We start from the raw sequence: 20,552 nt of genomic DNA on the forward strand, positions 1-20,552 counted from the left end.
CAGTTGATACCATTCACAGCTTTGAGTTAGAAGGTTTCAATTTTCAAACTTGAGCACAAAAATTTTGGGTGATACTCCAGGGCAGTACTGATGGAGTTTTGCACTATTGGAAGTGTCAGCTTTTGAATGAGACATTAAACCAAGATCCTTTCTGCCCACTCAGTTTGATATAGAAAATCCCAAGGCACTATTCAAAGAAGAGCAGGAGAGTTATCCCCAGTGTCCTCGTCAACATTTATCTCTCAACCATTACCACTAAATAAACAGATTATGCGGTCATTGCTCTTTGTGGGAGCTTGCTGTGTGCAAATTGGCTGCTCCCCCTTTTACATTATAACAGTGACTACACCTTTTTAAAAAAAACTAAGTACTTCTTTGGCTATAAAGTGTTTTGGGACATCCTGAGGTTTTGAAAGGTGCTGTAAAATGCAAGTCTTTCTTTATTTCTTCATGTAGTAAAGAAACAATGTACTAGGAAAAAGCTTGAAGACATTTTAAAGGTGCTTTAAACAAATCATTCATTCATGAAATGCACCAGTCAAGTCAAACAGTACTGCATTTCTCAGGCTTTTTCAAAAGACTTGATAGGCCTTTTTTTCTTGTTTTAACATGTGCATTTATGGAGCTTGGTATAAGTGAATAGGTTAAAATCAGGCCCATGGTCACTAAATTCGAAACAACTTGGAGCAATGTAAAATAAATATGAACCAAAATGTCAACACATTCCTGCATGTGACTCTAAGGGAATAGCTGATAGTATCTATAGATCTATACTTAAGATTCGCAAATAGAATGTTAAAGCTGTTGGATTGGTTTCACTGAAATAGGTTATTCAAGTATGGTAGTTTATTCAGAATCAAAATCAAAAACGAATCTATCATTTATATTTGCCCCTTACAAAAGTTTAGAAAAAAAATCATATTTTCAATTTTTGCTCTTAAGTAATATTAATTCTTTTGGCTATTGACAGAATTAACTTTTTAATTCAATTTATGAGTTGGTGGTCACTCCAAATGCTAATTGATTAAATATATTTAAACATTGATGGGGTATAGATAGCATTCTGGCAGTCACCTGTGAGGTTTGAATCTAACCCAAACCGATGGGATGAAAACCTTTATTTTGCTGACTGTAATGGTCTGATTCAAAACCTGTCTGAGAAAAATTAGTCCATGTGTTGGTGGATTGAGCCAATAGTACTAAACCACCATGATTTTAATGTAACTGGTGATTTTACCCAGAGAGGTTGGAAAGATGAATGATGTGAGGTGCAGAAAAGTTCATTATGATATGGTAGTAGGTATCCATCTGATATTGGGGAGGAGTAGAGGGAGCTTTCCTTAGTGTCAAATTGTACTTCACCTTCATCTGACTTGGGAGTGCTTGATGTTGGCACTAGTTGACAGAAGAGGAAAATATATTCTATATCACACAGTGGCATCCTTCATGTGAGGTATACAAAACTAATTTCTCCCGTTAAGAAATAAGCTACATGTTTAGTCTTGTGATAAGTGATATTGTGTATATTATTTCGAAAGCTTCAGTGGTGAGTGTAAATATTGAGTATTCTTTTGCTACTGAGTGAATTACCTTTATTTTAATGTGGTGGATTAACGATATCAGGAAACGGCAAAGATTTTCTCAGCTTCTAAAATTTGAACTTGTTCTTATGCTATGCTAGAAATCTGCAATTAACTATGTATAATTAAGATGAATATTTGGTTTGATACTGTTGGGATATGGATTGAAAATTAAGTAGCTGGTATAACATTCATAGTTCAGATTTTGAAGCATAACATGAAAACATAACATGGTTAAAGAACAGTAACTGCTATTGAGAACAACACTTTCTTTATTACTTTTGAGTCCATATATTAGTATTACAATTCATTGACTAAGATATCAATTTTACCAATTACATATATTGTTTAGCACAATTGCTAGAAACACCAATAGTAGTTTGATTTATTATTACACTGGGGATATAGTCACTTTGTGAAGCATTTACAAGGTCTCACAAGTATATCGGTGTTTGGTGATGTGACATCTGAAGACATAGGTAATTGTCCTTAACTGAGGACAGAGTGAAAATCTTTGTGCAAACTGTTCTGAAAAGCTGAGTTGGTTTAAACATTTCAGCCTAGGTATTACAATAATATCAACAATTGCAATACACAGAAAAAAATGTTTTTTATTTCATTTTGATTATTATATAAATTTCAATAATTTTGTTTTTGCCTTCTTATGTTTAGAATTCTGTTTCTTTACTTTAACCCTTTGAGAAATCCAGTGTGGCATCTTTGCACACACATCTGGCAAGAGAATTTTTATTAGACAAAATAGAATATTCAAAGGATGCAGAAGTGCCTTAGAATACAGTTGTGACTCTGTAATCTGACAATATTTAATATAGAACTGACTGTATTTGAGGTTGTTAATAAATAACTGAAATTCACAAAGTAGTAGAAATATAAAGAAAGTTTATCTAGTTTTCTTTTGTTACTCCAGCTGCCTTGCAACAATACACAGCTAAAGTATTAATTATTTTAAAAAGGATCAGAAATTAACAATCTATTGATACTGCATTTGAGTTATTTACGTATATGTGTTGATGACACAGGTTCAACCTCCGTTCAATATCTCTGCAGAGATTTTTCCCAGTTGAATTGAGTTTGTTTTTGTCAGTGAATGTTATTTATTTCTAAGCTGATATGCTGCTTCCTTTTTGAATCATTGAGCAATTATGGCCATTAAAAGTCCCAAAAAGATCAGTAGCTAACTTCCTTGTTGGATTAAGCAGAAATAGTTTTTTGGGTGACTGTGTGGAATAAAATATGGAAGAGCATTAAAATCTCACTAAAATTAAAGTACAGTCCACTGATAAAGATGAGTTACAACAGTCATTCCACATGGTGAAACATTCTGAAGCACCCAAGACATAATAGTCTGAAACTTGCTTAAAGTAGAGAGATAATTTGTTCATTTTTATCAATGTGGTGTTTTGCATATCTTTAGGGGCTCTTTAAATGAACTCTGTAACATTCAACTGTTTTTCATACATGTGAAACTTTTGTTTTCATGTGAAACAGCAATGTTGGAATTGTCCATCACCTCACAGAATTAAAAATGATAATACAAAATGCTTAAAAGATTTAGAAAATTCACAATGACCTGGGCCTGGATTTTGTGGAAGTAATGACAGTAAAACTGTCAGCATTCGCTGTCACCACGCCTCTGAAACGGACAGCAACATCTGGAGTCCATACATGCACATTTCTATCCCAAAGTCCAGAAATTGCTGTCAGTGATTCTGTGCTTCTCCAGAGGGTGTGCTGTTGAGCTTCCCCAGACTGCAATTAATTAGAAACCGTTGAATTGGCAAGAACTCCTGTTCTTATACTCTGTCTTTCTAAAACCTCTTGAAAAAGGTACAACTTGTTGAATGAGGACTGGACTTCTAATCATATATTAAGTTCATAATTTCTGCTAAACAGCCTCACTAGCCCTGAAAAATTAATTTTGTATTTGTTGAATATCAAATTTCTCCATTATAAGAAATTCTGCAGGTATTTAAACAATTTTTAAAGTTTGCTTCGATATCTTATCTTCCACCTTAATCCCATGAGTATGTCCCAGTCATTTATTTTGCTATCTGTAAAATCTAAAAATTAAAAGTGAAAGGATCCAATGGTGTACACTTCCTGGTTTGTTGACTATGAGAATACTTCAATGTGATTTGCTGTTTACTCTTGATGCTTAATGACACCATTATTGCTGGATGCATGGAGATCCTCTTGACTTGGCGCCAGAAACAAACTGACGTCGGGAAAGGGGAAATCAACACCACGTAGAGATCGCTAGATCCTTGTGAGCAGATTTCTTGGAGGTCCGCAATGAGTGTTGTTGCCTCACTGCTGACCCCAAAATCCAACCCACTAAAAAGGTAAGATACAGATTCCAAATGTTTTGTAGGGTTTTTTCCAGGCAAATTTCAGCATGGAGAAAAAAGAAACTGTTTCTAATGCTCACATTTCAAAGCAAAGTCAGTTTATCAAGTCACTTCTGCAATTCTAGTACTCAAAGGGTTAATTTCTAAAATTAATTTTGTTTTTTTAATTTTCTTTTCCCCCCTGTTTGGTTGTTACATGACTGGCTGTCTTTCCTTATACACACAGGAGGTATGTACCATACTGACATGTAGCTAATTGTGCCCAGGGTGCTGCTGGTCTTTGTCTTACAGCTGGTGGTAGAGGCGTGCTGCTTTCATTAGCGGGTGTTTGTTAGCTATTTGCTACGTGTGAGCTTACGGTAGCAGTACAGTGGACCACTCTTAAATACATAAATTACTAGACATACACTTTTTAATAAAGCAGATGTCCATATGCTAACTGTTCAAAGTCGAATCCCAAAAATGGGATATGGTATATATGTGCTTTTATCTCAATTAATTGCTATTATTTTAAAGTGCAAATATATCATCTATCCCACTTTGAACAGTGTACCAAATATAATTTTGCACTGAATCTATTTATACCAATGGTGTAACAAAAAGACACAACAAATATTTGCACAGGTATTATGCATTTAAGTGTTTTCCACTGTCCTGCAGTGTTGCTTTATTTGGTGATCAATCTGTGCCCTTTGTTTGACAGCGACAGTTGCTTTCGCACTGCCCACTGATTTTCATATCCTAAATGTTCTGCAGATTAAAATAAGTATTTCAGAAGTGGAAATATCCAGTGCCTGTAGTGGTGAAGGTTAATAAGCCATTTTACAAGTGTGACAAAATGAAAGCTTGACTCTTGAAATTAAACAGAGGGTTTTGGTACAGTAGTATGAGTCAAATTATGTGTGTTCACTTTTAAGAGAACTAAGAACATTACATAGAAATTAGATCAGGTTCCATATGTTTCCCGTGAGCCAAGAATCTCACTTTTCAGAAAATCTTTTTTCACAGAGCTTCAGTTTGTGTCCACTAGTTATCTGTGGGTGATAGAAAAAAAAGATAAATCAAGATTTAGTTGTCAGAACTCAGATTGTTTTATATCTTCATTATTGGTCATTATCCTGTATTTTTAATTGTTAAATTAGTTCAGGATATTAATATTGCCATCTCTAAGCTCCCCTCCAAATCACACACCATCCTGACAGACATATCATTCCTTCATTGTCATTGGGTCAATATCCTGGAAATCCATACTTAACACCACTGTGGGGGTAGCATCACCAAAAGGATTGCAGGGGTTTCAAAGAGAAGATCCACCACCACCTTATCAGGGCAAATAGGAATGGACAATAAATGCAGCATTGCCCAAATCCCAAGAACAAAACAAAACTGAGAGGAAATGTGGAAATAACTAATTGCATTACTCTTTCAAAGAGCCAGCAGTGACATTATGGGCTGAATTGCCACCTTCTGTGCTGTATTACTCTATGAATAGATCAAGATGGTTTAAGCTGCACTAGAATTTAAAAACTTGCAATTACAGATTCATCTGATTTTTTGTTATTTTGAGCATAATTGCACATTTTTTGCTGTGCAAAGGAAGATCTTCCATTTGAAAATGGCTTGTGTTCATCTCTTGCTTCTTTTGATGTATTTATTCCTCCCAAAATTGGTAGTCCATTAATGTTTCTGATGGATTTATGCATACATATTTAGCAAAATAAAATATACATGTACCCTGGAGCTATCCCCTTCAACTTAAATACAATTTAAATTTACACCAATTAAAATACAAAATGAACTCTATCTACTGGTAGTTCTCCTTTCCTTTTGAGTCAGCGTTTATTATTTTCAAAGATAATTTTTTCTTTGATCAAAGTATTTCTCTTTTTGGATTTTAAAAATCTTGCAGTAAATGTCTTTAATAATAAGAATTTCAATAACACTCCTAGCATGGAAGTTCTTGACTCATATCATTACCTAGGCCACTCCAATGACTCACTGGGCGGAATCATCCCAGATTTGCACTAAGTGTGGTAGTGGGAGGGAAAAAGAACATTTTACCTGCTGGTCGCAATGGCGGCTTTTCACGCAGTATCATCCCAATCCCGCGCTATTAATCATGCATTCCCAGGAAACACGTCATTTCGATGCCGGGCGGTGTCTCATTTTTTTGCCACACCGTCACCTCACCATTTCCTCACGCTGGGTGCCATGTTTGAAGTGCAGCCATGTGCACACCTGTGTTTCCAGCCCAGGACTGCTGCACAGAAGACATGGTCCTGAAAGGCAAGAAGACTGCAGCTCCCTGATTCAGTGACATGTCCCTGGAACACCATGGCAGGCCTCCACAGCGTCCAAAAGATGTCCTCTTCCCCTGCTCTGGCTGCAGGAGGTCCAGCAATCTCACCACTCCAGCTTGGTAGGTGATGGTAGTGGTGATCAGTGCCAATGTTGCACAGAAGAGGTTGGCCATCCAGTGTATAGAGAGGATGAATGTTATCATCCGTCACGCAAGAGTAAGGCAACCATTGCATCACTCTAAACTCTCAGAGTCAAGCCAATCACACATTCACTGGCATCTCACTCACTGCCAGATCAGGGGACATCACCACCCATTCTCACACACACACCCTCACATCTCCATCTGCCCTCACCTCCTCTGGAAACTGCCTCCACTGCCCTCACCATCGTGAGGCCACTTGCACAGATCAATTTGTGCTCCACACACACTCTAGGATACCCCCTCTTTCCCAGTACAGCCCTAACCCTGCAGCCGTTGAAAAGCCATCCTGATGGGCCTGATGTCACCGCGCATCATTTTACATGTCGCCCCTGCACGCTGACCTGAAGATTCTGGCCTTGGTTTCATGGGGCCGGATGCTACTTTCAACAAAACATATTCATCTCAGAATTCCTTTCCCTTTCTAATAGTTTGCAATTGAAGTTAAACTTAATTGTTTAATTATAAAATATTTTGCTGATCTGGTATGATTTTTGCAAATAAAGAACTTAAAATATACATTTCAGTGTTTTTTTCAAACCACAAATGTGCAACAATTGATTTTGCTAAAGATATGCAGGTACAATTCAGTGCAATTGGTGGACATCATAAGTCATTCATTTTTTTCTCCAAATTATAAGCCTAATTATATTATTCATTCACTGTTAAATTTTAAATATTTTTTCCATCTCCTTATAAAACATTTTCATGTTTAAGAACCATTACATCACAGACTCATCTCATCCCCAAGGGATGGTAAGTGATTTGGTCTCGGGCTCTGGCAGTGTTCTGTTATCGAATAGTTGAGGAATGGATCAATTCTGCCGATTGATTCTTCACTTTTTCTTCACCCCCTTGAAGGTTTGCCTCCTGTCTGTTGGGTGCCTCTGAAGGCAGCTTAGTGGAGACCAGTTATCTACCTTGTAAAATTTCAAGCTTAAAATACATCTGACACTCTGTGTCACAGTACTAATTTAAAGAAAAAATTTAGTCATAAACAAAGTATTATGAAAGGCTTTTTGCATGCCAGTTTTCAAAATAAGATCTACATTTTCAAATACAAATGATGACTAAATGCACAGATTCCATATTTTCTCTTTTACAAAATACCTGAAAATCAATGTGGTTTGAGGCATCAGCCAGCAGCATTTTTTTTTTACTATAGTGGATGGATAGCATCAATTCTGAGTTTTCTTCTTTATACAGTACTGAGTAGTACATCGGGAAATTACCAGAAATTTCAAAGTTATGAAAAACTATTTTCTTCCAGTAGGCTTTTAATCAACTGTTAGTTTTCTTTCTGCTAGTATTATATATTCCCCACTGCTCAGTATTTTCTAACAAGAGTTAGATTAGTTAGGCAGAGTTAAACTAGACACCGACACTATAAAATAAAGAAAATCCAACTTTTAACATCAGTTTTTAGCAGTATTTATGGCATTTATTGCAAGGCTGTTTTTCAACTATACACAAAACATTCATTATCCATATTTCTTTTCTTTCCGCCTAAGTACAATTTTAAAATGTGGATACTGTAGGGGTGTGAATTGAAGCACTAATGTGCACTGCTATACCGTCAAGACACATGTTCAAGCCCCCAGTCTTAGCTCTGTACTCTGCCTGGTGTGATCCTACTGATGGGTGATCTACATCAGCCTAACTGGACACTGACTGGAAGCACAACTTATGGTTATCTGGGAGCAGCGTCCATTCCATTCTTTCAGTTGCAGAGACAATGAGACATGTATTTGCAAAGGAAGAAATGGGAAAACCATATGTTACACTCTTCTTTAAAGGTTAACAGAACCCTTAAAAGGAAAAAAACTTTGAATGTTTTGTATATGAAAGCACAACTACAGTATTACCTGCAGCATTGCAACATCTACCAATGTGAACAAATCAAGAATTCTGATGTTGAGAAACGGTATCCACCCCATTATGGAAGAGACATTATTTGCTCTCGCTCTTTACACAACATTTTATGATGAATTATTCTTAGGTTTCCACTAACGACTTAAAGATGGTGAGAGCAGTGAGAGTTTCTCACCCTATCTTCCCTCTCTGTGATGTGGTGTTTCATTTCCACCCACTGCTTCATACAGATGATCCAGTTGCAACTGAGAATTCACTAGAAAATAGTTCAAACCCACATTGTGCCATTCTGTGCACAGTGAATTTGTACACTAATGTGATATCAATTCCACATGCTATGCATTTTTTCTGCATGTATTAAAACAATAATGTATATTGTTTTTAAACTGGGCAGTAGGTACAGCAGAATAAAATGTATTGGCTTTGTGTTGCTGGATTTGGGAAGTATGCCAGAAAAGTTCTTGTTCCTTTTTCATTATAAGAAAGGGATTCCAAGTCTATTAACGTTAATAATTCCAATATTACTTAGTGAGGAAAGAAAACTTTGAAGATCTTCCCAAAAAAGCTATCCGTCCACTGTAGAAAACTCTGGTGCTTCTGGATTTTGCTGCTTTTTCAGCTCTGTTGCTCAAATGATGAACCAGCCTTTTAGTGGAAAAGGAACAAAATCTGAGATTGTTACATTCCTTCCCTGTTACCCAACCCGTTTTCCAGACGGTCACCAAGTATTGTATAGATGAGACAACTTTTGTGCTTAAAACTAGGAATTTCCTTTCTGAACAATTCCAAGAGGCAAGTTCTGATGACTGAATCATTTTTAAACTTCTAACTGCTTTACATGCTTTTATATTAGGAGTAGACCAATACTCTTTGTAGGACTGCACAGATACAGTTCTGTTGGTGGGACTGACTGATATCCTGACACTTGGCCCCCTCAGTTATTTCAAGAAACAATTTGTTTCATTCAAAAATTATGAAAATCGTAAGTAATCCCTCGACCCAGCTTGTACAGTAATGTTATTTTAATGCAGTCTTGATTTTGGTCTAATCCATGATATAATGCATATAGTTTTATAATTATTTCCCCTGAATTCAAATAACAAGAGTTCTAATAAATACTTGATTTAAAAAAAAATACTACTATTAATCAAGGATTTCAGTTGAATTTGTTTCATGGAAATTTCACTTTGTCTTACCAGCTTTCTTTCAGTCTGGCACATGAAACAATTTGAATAGAGTTGAAGAGTGTTATGTGTCTTACTGAAATGTGCAGGAAATTGGTTTATTTTGGGATAAGATTGGTCCAGAGACCCCTATTCATGTGCCTTGCTGCAGGAAACCTAATTGAATTCATCTCAATAACCATTTGAGACTGGTTTATTTGGAACATATTCACATCAAGACCAATTGTAGGAACATCTGCAATTTCAGTAGATATTTCAATTTTATTTTTTAAAAAATTACTCTGCCTTAGTTTCCTATATTTATCTCCTACATACTGTTTACAGACAATCCCTGCTATGCCATCCTGCTCCAGTAGGTACAACAGATTATTGTCCTGGATTTCCTCATTCTCTCTCACCATGCACTCAATTTAGAACTCAGCTGAAGGCTAATGAAATAAATTGTTGTTACTGAACTATTGTTGATTCCCACTAGGTCTCAGACATGCAAACACAAAGGTGTGAAATAAGAAGGTCACTTCCTTTCTCTGCTATTTTAGTTTTTTTATATATGATTTGATTTTTAAAAAGTCAAATCTTATTGCAAAATAACTATTCCTTTATTGTGATATTAAATACACAGAAAATGTGCAGGTAGTGATGGGAAGTGTAAGCTGTAAAATATTAATTTTCTAGTTCAACTGGTTCAAAATGGCCTTTCAATTAATTTAATCATGCGCAACACAAGACTTTAAAAAGACATTAAATTAGACATTACAAATGTACTTTTCTCAATCTTTTAGAAGGCGAAAACCAGAGGATCTAACTTTGGCATGCTCTGTAATCATTTTTCATTAATCATATTTCTATCCTTTAATTCATTCTATGCCGCTCATATTTCCATGTTTTGTCTTCTCTTTATGTAGTTTCGATTCACCTTTTTCTAGAGGCAGTATTATGGAAGAACCTTTGATATTCAATATGATTCTATGGGTGACATGTATTGTTATATTTAGATACAAAACATGCTACCTCATTCTATGCTGCCATCTCCAAGCATTGCCTTGTTTGTGTCATTCTTTCATCTCTGGATCATCCACAATGTTCTTCACAATTCCATAAGCTAATAATGAACTTAAATTCTTGGCTCCAAGGCAAAGATAACTAACTATTTTAATTGGAAATATTGGCACAATTGCATGCAGAATTTTGGGATTGAACAAATAACATTGCTACACTGTATGGAGCCAGACACAATCAAAAGGCTATGTTGTGCCTTAAGCTTAATAACAACTTGTGAACCTTTTGAGTTTTCTCTTTATTTTCTTTCTGCCAAATGCACATTTGTCAAACTACAGGTGGAAGAGTGAAAACATGGAAGCGACGTTGGTTTATTCTGACTGACAACTGCTTGTACTACTTTGAATACACCACGGTAAGTTAGGCCGATTTCTAGTGTTCATAATTGTACTTCCCTTTTACTTAAATTGTGCTCCTTTTCTAAAAAGAAAAGATGAATACTTGGGTCATTTTCTTTATACAGTCAAATTTATATTTTTCTGTTTTTCTTTTTTTGTACCAGTGCAAACCTTAGCTATGGAAGTGCAATCTAGTGATGATGATGCAAAGCTTTGCACCACCCAAATGTAACTGAGGCCAAATGCCATTAAGTTTAGAAGTTTTTCTTCTGTTTTCTGCCTGCAGCTGGCCAAATTGACAGGCTGGGCATTTGCTGCTTTAAAAACCAGTGGTAGGACACTGCAGCTGGGGACCTTACGGGGATGTTACCTGGCAATCATGATGAAGGGTCAGGCATCAGTTGGGATGGTGAGGAGGTAGGGAGGAGGTTGGCGATGGCAGTTCAGGCTTCATTTTGGACAATTGAGGGTCAGGCATCAGTGGAGTTGAGCTGGCAGTTGCTGGGGTGTGGAGGGGGGTCATGATGATGGATCAGCATCAGTTGTGGGCGGGGGGAGGTGGGGTTAGATCATGGGGCAGGTTTGAGATTGGGGCTGAAGAAATAAGGTTGTTGGCTTTGAAAAATCTTATTATGCTTATTAACTTCAGCAGTGAGCCTTATTATCTTGAGAAAATTATACACCTTGTCAAAAGCCAGGCTTAACATTTGAGTGCTTGCTGTTGCATTAGACCAGAACCTCTGGCTGAAAGTAACACGCTGCTGTTGATGTCTTGAAATTGTCAGCTAGGTTTGATGTTTTCATTGTATTAACTTCTGAAATAGATTCATGTAACTTTTATAGTGTTTTCAGTAGCTGCTATCCTTGAGAGTGGTTAGGACTCTGAGACATTGTTGAAAGATGTTTTTAAAGTCTACTGCAGTGTTTGAGTTCTCCTGTAAGGGAGGAGCTCCTTTTGTTAGTATAAGTTATTTTGCCTGAAAATTTCCTGAAAATCTTGGCAGATTTTGCAAGATTAGATTAATTGGGAATTCAATAGATACAAATTAAATTAGCTAACTTTTTACATGCAAATGCAAAACCTATTTGCCTTTCCTTTCTCCCTGTGCACACGTTACCTTACCAGAACGTCTTATAGCTAATAGGTTGAGTGCGGGCCTCCTTCCAGGCGTGTGACCATATCAGAAGGATGAACATAATAGCAGCCCAGCAATGACTTTACAATGATTTATCTTTTGGTATGCAAAGACTGTTGAAAGGCTCACCATTATTATTTTCTCAAATCTTAAAAATGCAAGAACTGTTGTTTTTCCTTAAAAGTGGTTGCATTAATATGTAAGTTATGTATTCATTTGTTTTGGTTTAAAATGATTCTTCATTCACAGGACAAAGAACCTAGAGGAATTATTCCACTTGAAAACCTAAGCATCCGTGAAGTGGAGGACTCCAAAAAGCCAGTGAGTTAATCAGAAATTCTAACATTCAAAATATTGCTCTATTATCCAAAAAATATTTTAATGTATATTAACTATCAAATGTATATATTAAATTACTTATTCCGACTGTGTTCTCCGATGTGTCAGTGTTCCTGAGAAGAGAATCTGTGCAAAATGTTTAGATGATCTGAGATGTAAGCAAAGCATAGCTAATACTGTAGTGAAAAGATTGTCTTTCTTTCAATAGCATATAAAGATCTATAACATAGTAACTGCAGGGTATTTTTTAATGTTCCTTTGAAAGGAAGAAGTCACCATTCCTCACAAAGTAGTTTGATAGAGGTTTCAATGGAGACAATGTTCAGGGTTTAAGCCTCTATGATTGCGATGACGGGTTATTCTGTTGACTGGCTTGTAATGACTTATAATAAGTTAGAACAATTAAAAAAGAAAACAAAGTAAAATTTGCATTTATATTCAGGACCACTGCACATGTCAAAGCATTTATAGCCAATGAAGTGCTTTTGAAGTGTAGTCACTGTTGTAATGCAAGAAACGTGCCAGCCAATTTGTGCACAAGTTCCCACAAACAGCAATGTGAAAATGACCATATAATCTGCTTGTGTGATGTTGGTTAAGGAATAGATATTAGCCAGGACACCTAAGATAATTCCCCTGCTCTTCATCAAAATGGTATTGTACGATCTATTACATCCAGCTTGGAGGGCAGGTGTGGCCTCAGTTTAAAGCCTCATCAGAAAGGCGACACCTCCAACAGTGCAGTACTCCTTCAGTGCTGCAGCACTGGAGTGCCAGGAATTGTGTTCAGGAACTTGTGGAATGGAACTTGAACCCAGGAAATTGTGACTCAGAGGGGACAGTGCTGACTTGCACAATCAATATAAACATTCACCCTCCGCCCATCCCCCCTACTTTACAAAATAAATTCAGTGTGGACACATGACAAAAATGATGTCCAGAAACCATTCTGGTGGAAACTATAATTATCAACATCTGAGCAAGTGAATTTGATCTGGATAAGTCACTAGATCTGACCAGAATCATAGAATGGTTACAGCACAGAAGGGGGACCATTCAGCCCCTCTTGTCTGTGCCAACTCTCTACAAGAGCAATTTAGCTAATCCCTTCCCTCCACCCCATCCCTTTTCCCGTAGCGCTGCAATTTTTTTTCCATAGGTGCATATCCGATTCCTTTTGAAAGCCACAATTGAGTCCATCTTCTCCATCGATTCAGGCAGTGCATTCCAGATCCTAACCACTTGCCGTGAATTGGAGAGACTGGGGGGTAAAGACTAGAGATTTGGGATGATGGAAGTGCAGATGTAATTGAACTGTAAGAGAGTTTTTGTCCAGGAACAGATATAGAAGGAAGCACGGTTATGTTGGGTAAGGGCTTGTAAGTGGAGTGCGTTACAAGAAAGTGATCAGTGGCCTTAACTACACTTGACATGAGAGTAGCGAGGTCATGTGAGGCAGCAAGGCCAGAGGGTTGTCGTGAATATGTGCTGGGGAGTGTATATGGATGTAAAGATTAATGGAGGATAGGAAGGCAGTGAACCCAGAGGAGAGAGAGCATGATGAGTTGAGATGCAGATTGTAATGCTGCTCAGTACAGAGACTGAGGGGGAAAAACAGTGACGATATCTTAGTAATGGTTTACCTCTAAATTAATTGTGCTCCCATATTGAGAAATGTGGGGGGCTGGTTAGCTCAGTTGTCTTGATGGTTAGCATGTGATTCAGAATAATGCCACTAGCGTGGGTTCAGTTCCTGTTCTGGCTGAGGTAGACTTGGGACCTGCCTCCCCACCCTGCCCCTGAGAGTGGAAGCCAATGGCAAACCACCACTGATAAAAACTGCCAAGAAAATGGCTTAGGATGAAACATCAGCAGACAATGAGCCAAGGACCTGCCTTCAGACAGAGCAAATAAATAACTGAATTGAGAAATGCAAAATAAAAGAATAATGCTACTGTAAATTAAAAAGCAAAATCTGAAACAGAGAATGGAGTAAAAGCAAGGCAGATCAGTCAGAATCTGTGGAGAGAACAGTATACAACCTTCATCCTGATGATTATAGGTTATTTGAATTTTAGTTGCTTGAAACAATTCGAAGTCTACTTCAGTAAGTTGGAAAATAATAGAGAATACTTTTTAATTGGTTCAAAAATATGATCTTTCACAAGCAGATGTGTTAGTTCCAAATTTACTTCGCCATTGTTTTATAATCCTTATTTTTTTTTAAATTGCAGAATTGCTTTGAGCTCTATATTCCAGATAACAAAGACCAGTTTATCAAGGCCTGCAAGACTGAGGCTGATGGGCGAGTGGTAGAAGGAAGTCACACAGTTTACAGGATATCTGCACCAACTCCAGAGGAAAAAGATGAATGGATAAAGTGCATCAAGTGAGCAGATAATTCGATGTATTATTCCAACTATAGAAACTGACAATGGTTGAGATTTTATGCTCAGCCAAGGTTCCTGCCCTCCCCGGTGTAAATGTCATGGGCAAGCCCATCCCTGCTCTGGCAGTTTGTCTTGCAGCCATTTAACAGTCAGCAGGCCATTAAGTGGCTTGTGGTGAGACGTCTGCCCCATCTAAGAGGAAGTCCTGCCTCCAAGAGTGGCTGGCCAATCAAATGGCCGGCAGCTCTCTGGTGCCACCAGGAGCGTTGGCCATTGCTGGGACTGCATCCAGTCACCAATGGCAATCACACTGGAGGTAAGTGGGGATTAGGGGTATCGCTAGGGTCAGGCTGGTGGGCCAGAGCAAGTGGGTGTAGGGCTGGGGCGCACAGGCCAGGCTGGGAGGGGAAATACGGGAATGGAAAGACCTGGGGTGGTGGGGGGAGTGGTGTCCACCAATGAGCCAAATGGGCCTGTAAAAGAGGAAACACCCCCTTGCCTGCCAGACTTTACATCTGGTTCTGCCTTCCTGCACACTGTGGAAAAAATTGCAGTTGGGCCAGCAAGGCTACTTAAGGGCCTCAATTAGTCCACAGGCTGCCCAATACTTCCATGCTGCAGGTAAAATTGTGGCAGGGCAGGTGGGTAGGTGCCAGCAATGGCCCTCATGGTATTGCACATAGTTTTATACCCCTGCCCACCTTCCAACCTGCCACTGGGGAGTGTAACTTTCAGCTCAATGTAATTTTTAATACTTTCACAAAAACATGCATTGAAAAAGTGAATAAAATTATTTTGGTTGTAATGTAAGTTTATAGTGGGTGACTTGCTTTATGCAACTGTTGAGTTGGATGGGATATAGAAGGGCTGCCTTTTGTATCTTTGTCATCTGCTCTTTTTCTTTGTTCTTGTGCATCATCTGTTCTTCTAAGTGCATGGGACCTTTAAATTATTTTGTGTGGTGACTTAAAGTGGCCCAGTATGTTTGGCCTGCCTGCGCAGGAACTTCTGGATTGCAGCTTAGAAAGAATGTTGTTTGTGACTAGCCTTAATATAGCTATCAGTGTCAAGAATATCCTTTGCTGGAGTCACTGTGGCTCACTATTTTGGAAGGTGGCACCTGCAGCTGCTTATGCAGGGCTATGTGATGGTATGGAACTGCTGCTGAAATGAGCTGCAACTTTCGTGGGATATGGGTGTCGCTGGAAAAGCCAGCATTTGTTGCCCATCCCTAATTGCCCTTTAGAAGGTGGTGGTGAGCTGCCTTATTGAACTGCTGCAGTCCATCTGTTGCAGGTGCACCCACACTGCTATTAGCACAGGAGTTCCAGGATTTTGATCCAGCAACAGTGAAAGAATGGCGATATAGTTCTAAGTCAGGATGGTTTGTGGCTTAGAGGGGAACTTGCAGATGCTGGTGTTCCTATGCATCAGCTGCCCTTGTCCTTCTAGGTGATGGAGGTCACAGATTTGTAAGGTGCTGGCGAAGGAGGCTTGGCAATTAGCTACAGTACATTTTGTATATAGTACACACTGCTGCCACGGTGCATTATTGGTAGAGGGATTGAATATTTAAGGTTGTGGATGGCTGTTTGGCTGCTGCTGTGCTTCTGAACACACGCTACAGACCTGTGTATGCACACAATACTAAACATCTAGGAGTGCTCCTAATCCCTTCCTCAAATTGTTAGTAACCATTTTTCCAATGCATTATAGTCAACCACAGTTTTTTCATAGAGTTTAATAACAAAGTGAGTATTCATGATAAACAACTTAATGTTACTGAGGTTGCTGCTGTAGTTTTCATTGACGCTGCTTCGTGTTCAAAATAGACCCCACTGCAAATAACTTATTCAGCCAAGTCATGTCATTATGCACTTCCATATATTTGGTGGCAGTGAATTGCTCCACACAGACTATGTAGATTAACTTTTTTACAAGAGTAAATCCACAACAGGCTTGTTGGAAAGATATGTAATCATCATTTGCATTAGTTTTGGGCTTTTCATAGTTCTTCCACCAAAGTTATGGTAACCAGACAGAAAAATAGTTTTGTGAACTCATACAACGTGTTCTAACATTTTTCTTTTGAATGTAGGGCCACTAAGATCTGCATTCCTAGATAACACTGTTAGTGCATTAGACCTCTGCTCGGCACCTCCTCATTCCTCATCTTGCCCCAAGCTCTGCTGTCCTATTATCCTTTTGTTTTCCCATCCAAATTGATTGGCGTACTGACCACAGTATCGCGTCAGGCAGAACAATGAAGTGATGACTGCTTAAATCAGTAGTGGCTGTAATTGTTGATGAATGAAGTCAGATGATTGATTTGTTTGTTTTAGCTATAATATTTATATTCAATGTATTGATGTTTCTTGTTTAGATTATCTTTATTTAGCTCTTCTGTCTTACATTTTCTTTCTTATAGGGCTGCAATCAGCAGAGACCCTTTTTATGAAATGCTGGCAGCAAGAAAGAAGAAAGTTTCCTCAACTAAGAAGCATTAAAATGATGGCCTCTCATGCAGCTTGATCAAATATCTAACATGGGTCATGTGACCTAAGGAAGTCTGTTTTCAAGTGTCAATAACCACAGTGCATTCTGAGGCTGACTATGTGCTTGTGCTGGAGATAAGTGCTGAAAGTTAGGAGGTTCTTATGACCTTCTGTTACTTGCTCCTCAACTAATGAGGAAATAGTTTTTACTCAGCAATCTCTCAATGTTTCCCTCTACACAGCTGGTCTGTTTGTGGAGTCCAGGGCTTCTACTTTACCTCCTCAAAGCTTTATATTTCTTAAGAATCACTTGATTTAACATTTTTTTGTTGCAAGGGGCCTATGATTCTATCAGCCATATACAAAGGACTGTCATCACTGAAGATCCATGTCAACTCTTGTGAAATAGGTAGAAAGCCATGAAAAATGGCCATCTCTGAAAGTTGGTGAGGTCAGAGTTTTAATGCTTCAAGTGCCAATGGACAGCTTGTTTGGAATTAGGTACTGCGACTATGATTGATGATATGTTTGGAAGATGAGAGTATCCAATCGGTCCAGTTTTATGGAGAGAGATGTGTGGTGACAAGAGAACTGGAAAATGAAGACACACCTGGAAAGAAGCCAGCCACTTTACTACTGAGAATATTGTGCAAAAAGAATTGTCTGTCCATCAGATGAAACATTTTGACTTAATTTTTTAATTGGAGCTTTCTGTTCATAAATGTTTTACTTTTCCATATTGTTTTCCATTTTTCAATGCACTGGTAGACAAATGCAGAAAAAAATGAGATGACTAAGCAGTATTAGTCTATTTATCAGAGCTGTATATACTTAATGTATAGATTTCTTTTTGGATTATTTTGTATTTGTTCAGTTGGTTTTAAGTTGTGATGATAAATTGGTATCAGTAATTTTTCATCCTTTACCATTCATACTTGTAATCTAGCACTGACAAACCAGGTCAAATAAATCAAATTCTGTGTAACCAACTTGGGGATCCGCTTTACTGTAGTTCTATTATTTTTCTTATTATTTCACAGGATGTGGGTGTCGCTGGCTAGGTCAGTATTTGTTGCCCATCCCAAATTGCCCTTAAGAAGATGGTGGTGAGCCACCTTCTTGAATCGCTGCAGTCCATGTGGTGTAGGTACACTCACAGTGCTGTTAGGAAGGGAGTGCTAGGAGTTTGACCCTGTGACAGTGAAGGAACGGCCATATAGTTCCAACTCACGATGGTGTGTAGCTTGGAGGAGAATTTCAGGTGGTGGTGTTCCCATGCATCTGCTACCCTTGTCCTTCGAGGTGGTAGAGGTCGTGGGTTTGGAAGGTGCTGATGAAGGAGTCTTGGTGAGTTCCTGCAGTCCATCTTGTATGTGGTACCCACTGCTGCCCTGTGTTGCTGGTGGAGGGAGTGAATGCCCAATACCCAAGTCATATGGTTGACATTTCTATATTACTGGCAATGTGAAATTGTTTGTTTGGTTCTATTATCTGTAAACATTAAAAAGTTACTATAGTGTTACCAATTCAAACATGATTTGTAAAATGAGCAGAATGCTTCTTATAGCAAATTACAATGTATGCTTTAAAAACCTAAAAATGTAATTTTGTTGACACTTATTGCAGCTCTTTATTGCTCAAATTTAGAATAAATTAATAGACACTTATGATTAATTCAGAAAAAGGAAATTGTAAAAGTGAGATTTTTATGAAGTCCTTTGGGTAGATCAGCTTTCTAAGTAAATTGCAGATTTAGATGCACTATGGGAATGGGCCAATTTCTGACAAATGTTAATTAACTTCGACAATGGTATGGATTTGACAGAACCAACACAAAGCATGCTTACACTTTACAGAGAACAGAATGGTTGAGAGAAAAGGGTCTTGGTGAGACCGTTTATAATTCTCTAAAGGTTCATGACCAGTGCTTAGAAAGCACAGCCAAGCAAATAGGGTACTAAATCACATTGTAAATATTAATTAATATAAAACATAGCAGATCATTTAGCCTTGTATAAGACTTGGGTTAGTCCATGTTTAGAATACTGCATTTAATTTTGTTCCCTCATACAGTGGGTGTTGTAAAAGACTTTGGAAAATATAATTTATAGATTATTACCTGAGCCACAGGCAAATTGGCATAGGACAAATAAGATTAGAGAAATGAATGTGAGGCTCAAAGACTGGTGTGGGAAAAGTAAGTTCCGGTCTTTGGGGCACTAGCATCAATATTGGAGAAAATGGGATATGTATCATTGGGAAGGTCTACATTTGAACGACGCTGGGGCTGGTGTCCTTGCGAGCCGCATAACAAGGGAAGTAGAGAGGTTTTAAACTGAATAGTGGGGGCAAGGGATTAAATTTGAGAAGATGTGGAAAGCCAGAGTAGAGACGAGGCAAGAGAGAAAGGTAATAATATAGGAAATGATAAACAGACTGTGACAGGAAGGGACAGAGAGTACAATCTAAGAGTAAATCAGATAGGGCTAGACACTGCAAAAAAAGGACAAACTGAAAGCTCTGTATCTAAACGCACGTAGCATTCAAAACAAAACAGATGAAACGATAGCGCAAATATAAATAAATATGATCTGATAGACATGACGGAGACTCGGCTACAGGATGACATAGATTGGGACCTGAATATTGAAGGGTACATGACATTTAAGAAGGACAGGAAGTCAGTAAAGGTGGAGGGATGGTTCTGTTAATTAACAATGGGATTAGCACATTAGAGAGGGATGACCTATGTTCAGGAATCCAGGATGTAGAAGCAGTTTGGGTTGAAATGAGAAATGATAAAGGCAAGAAATCACATGTGGGAGTGGTGTACAGGCCCCCTAATTGTAACTACACGGTAGGACAGGGTATAAAAGAAGAGATCATGGGAGGTTGTCAGAAAGATATGATGATAAGACTATAAGACGTAGGAACAGAAGTAGGCCATTCGGCCCATCGAGTCTGCTGTGCCATTCAATGAGATCCTCTCCTCCACTTTCCTGTCTTTTCCCCATAACCCTCGATTTCCTTACTGATTAAAAATCTGTCGATCTCAGCCTTGAATATACTTAACAACTCAGCCTCTATAATCCCTCTGGTAATGAATTCCACAGATTCACTACCCTCAGAGAGACAAAACACCTCCTCATCTTTGTCTTAAATGGGCAACTCCTTACTCTGAGATTGTGCCCTCTGGTCCTAGACCCTCCCACAAGGGGAAACAACCTCTCAGCAGCTACCCTGACAAGCCCCCTAAGAATTTTATGCGTTTCAATAAGGTCGCCTCTCAT

General features: G+C 38.2%; 1 protein-coding gene across 4 annotated transcripts in view; it reads left to right on the top strand.

Annotated features, from left to right (window-relative positions):
• cyth1b (cytohesin 1b) overlaps positions 1-18,251 on the top strand; it is a 225,176-nt gene extending 206,925 nt beyond the window's left edge. For all 4 annotated transcript variants that reach the window (XM_078571146.1, XM_078571144.1, XM_078571145.1 and 1 more), the window contains exons 10-13: positions 10,843-10,919; positions 12,288-12,359; positions 14,612-14,766; positions 17,196-18,251. In XM_078571146.1, the coding sequence (XP_078427272.1) occupies positions 10,843-10,919; positions 12,288-12,359; positions 14,612-14,766; positions 17,196-17,274 (383 nt within the window). In that variant the 3' untranslated portion in view covers positions 17,275-18,251. The remainder of the gene's footprint in view (positions 1-10,842; positions 10,920-12,287; positions 12,360-14,611; positions 14,767-17,195) is intronic.
• Positions 18,252-20,552: the final 2,301 nt, after the last annotated feature.

The sequence above is a fragment of the Cetorhinus maximus genome, chromosome 24 (assembly GCF_964194155.1).
Source record: "Cetorhinus maximus chromosome 24, sCetMax3.hap1.1, whole genome shotgun sequence".
NCBI lineage: Eukaryota > Metazoa > Chordata > Chondrichthyes > Lamniformes > Cetorhinidae > Cetorhinus > Cetorhinus maximus.